This window comes from Centruroides sculpturatus, unplaced genomic scaffold (genome assembly GCF_000671375.1).
Source record: "Centruroides sculpturatus isolate CEXI.00-Female unplaced genomic scaffold, Cexi_2.0 scaffold1032, whole genome shotgun sequence".
Lineage (NCBI taxonomy): Eukaryota > Metazoa > Arthropoda > Arachnida > Scorpiones > Buthidae > Centruroides > Centruroides sculpturatus.
Genome location: NW_019385270.1, coordinates 263,947 through 265,956, shown reverse-complemented (window position 1 = coordinate 265,956; position 2,010 = coordinate 263,947). Strand labels below are relative to the sequence as shown.

At 28.5% G+C, this 2,010-nt stretch overlaps 1 protein-coding gene across 1 annotated transcript in view; it reads left to right on the top strand.

The window, feature by feature from the left end:
- The first annotated feature begins 384 nt into the window (after nucleotides 1–384).
- LOC111636957 (major facilitator superfamily domain-containing protein 6-like) overlaps nucleotides 385–2,010 on the top strand; it is an 18,404-nt gene continuing 16,778 nt past the window's right edge. Inside the window, exon 1 of the mRNA XM_023382339.1 lies at nucleotides 385–490. Coding sequence (XP_023238107.1) covers nucleotides 391–490 — 100 coding nt within the window. The 5' untranslated portion in view covers nucleotides 385–390. The remainder of the gene's footprint in view (nucleotides 491–2,010) is intronic.

The window sequence follows — 2,010 nt, the reverse complement described above, 5'->3', positions numbered from 1 at the left end:
TTAACTTTTACTTTTCAAAGTTTCCTGTAATTTAAAAACTAAAATTTTTATAAAAAATTATATAATTTCTATTACGAATGGACTATTTACCTTGCATTAAATAAAGATAAAAGTGAACAAATCAAGTGTTTGGTTGTATATTAAACATATATTTTAGAAAAATCTTTCAAAATTTTACAAATATTTCTATCCAATTGTATGAAATGTAAATTCTTATATTGCAAAACAAAGTTCTATTTAATATAAACTGCGGTATCATCATGTAGTATTCATTTTAATGATTTCTTCTTGTTATGGATATATTATCCGATGCCACATTATAGAATTAAAAACGAGTAGTTATGGTATATTTCTATCATGGAGGATCAATTTAATGATGTCATGAACAATATGGAGATTATAGAAATAGAAACGAATAAGAAAAAACAAAAGTGCCTTATCAACAGGAGACTTTTACCGTTAAAAATACATTACTTTCTTTTAGCGGCAGGTAAGTTACTATTTTACTTTTTAGTAAATTATTCTTTTAGATAATGATATTAATATTCATACGCTTAACTTTATAACTATATTGTGTATTTACAATATTGATATAAAAATATAAAATGTTACTTTACATTTATTTTTTAAGGGGAAAAAAGCTGGTAACGTTATTGGTGGACTTTCCTGGCATTCTTCATTTCTTTTCATCCCTAATAATTGCTGCTATTACTTTTAAGTCTTTAGATGAATAATAAAATTACTATTATAAGTGATTACGGGTAAAAAAAGGGTCAATTAAACCATTTCAAAAATATTAAAAACATTACCTTCCCTCACCTCTAAATATATAAAAATCCTTCGATCTCAGGGGATCTTCAAACGTCGAGAAACGAATAAGAGTTGGAAGTTTTCTATATGTATAAATATTAGCGTGTGTATCAGGGATATGATTTTTTCACGACTTTGACGCTTAATAACTCCTGTGCCTTTTGTCGAAAATTTCTGAAATTTTGCAAAAAGGTTTGCGCATTAGGGAGAATTGTTTCTAGATTTTCCGAATTTCCTGAAAATATCTAGAAATATTTTCCCGTAACCTTCTGCAAAATTTCAGAAATTTTCGACAAAAGGCACAGGAATTATTAAGCTTCAAAGTAGCGAAAAAATCATGTCTTCCATACATACTAACATTCATACATACAGGAAATTTTTTTCTCTTCTTGCATTTCTCGACGTTTCAAGGTCCACTGATTCCAAAAATGCAACATTTTCAGGGGGTCCTTTTTGACCGATCGCCATACTTTCCCTCTGTTATATAACAGCCAGAAAAGTAAAAGTATAAAAACAGATAAAAGTTAATGAAATTTTAACCCTACATTTTATTGTTTAATAAATTTTAAAATTTATTTTTATTGAAAAACTTCATTATTATATAGTTTGTGGCTGATGTAGACAATGATAAAAGCAATACTGTTTTATATTTTAAAGAAATCGGTCACTAGCTGCCCACGAATCGTACTTTGAAAATCACTGAGCAAGAAGGTGCCATTTGATACAGTGTAAAATTAGCACTTTTCACCAAATATTTTGGAGAGAGGGAGAGTTCTACGTGTATAGTTAGGAGAGAATAACTCATTCTCTCGAATATTCAAGTAAAATACTGATTCTACGCTGCCATAATTACCGTCCTTATCTATCAAACGGAACCTCCTAGCTTAGTGATCTTGAAAACTCAAAGTGTGGTCAGTAGACAGCTGTGGTGTCTGATTTATACATTAAACAAACGTGTATATAATGAAGAAAATTATCTAAAATTACTTTTTATTTGTCACAAATGTCCCTGATTTCTTTACATTACTGTCACATGCAGTCTCATTCTCTACGAAGTGTGACATCATTTAAAACAATTCACATTATGCAATTAAAACACGCATTTTAGATAATGAACGTTTCGTAAATCTTACTTAACTTTTACTTTTCAAAGTTTCCTGTAATTTAAAAACATTATATCGACATTAATTACAATAAATA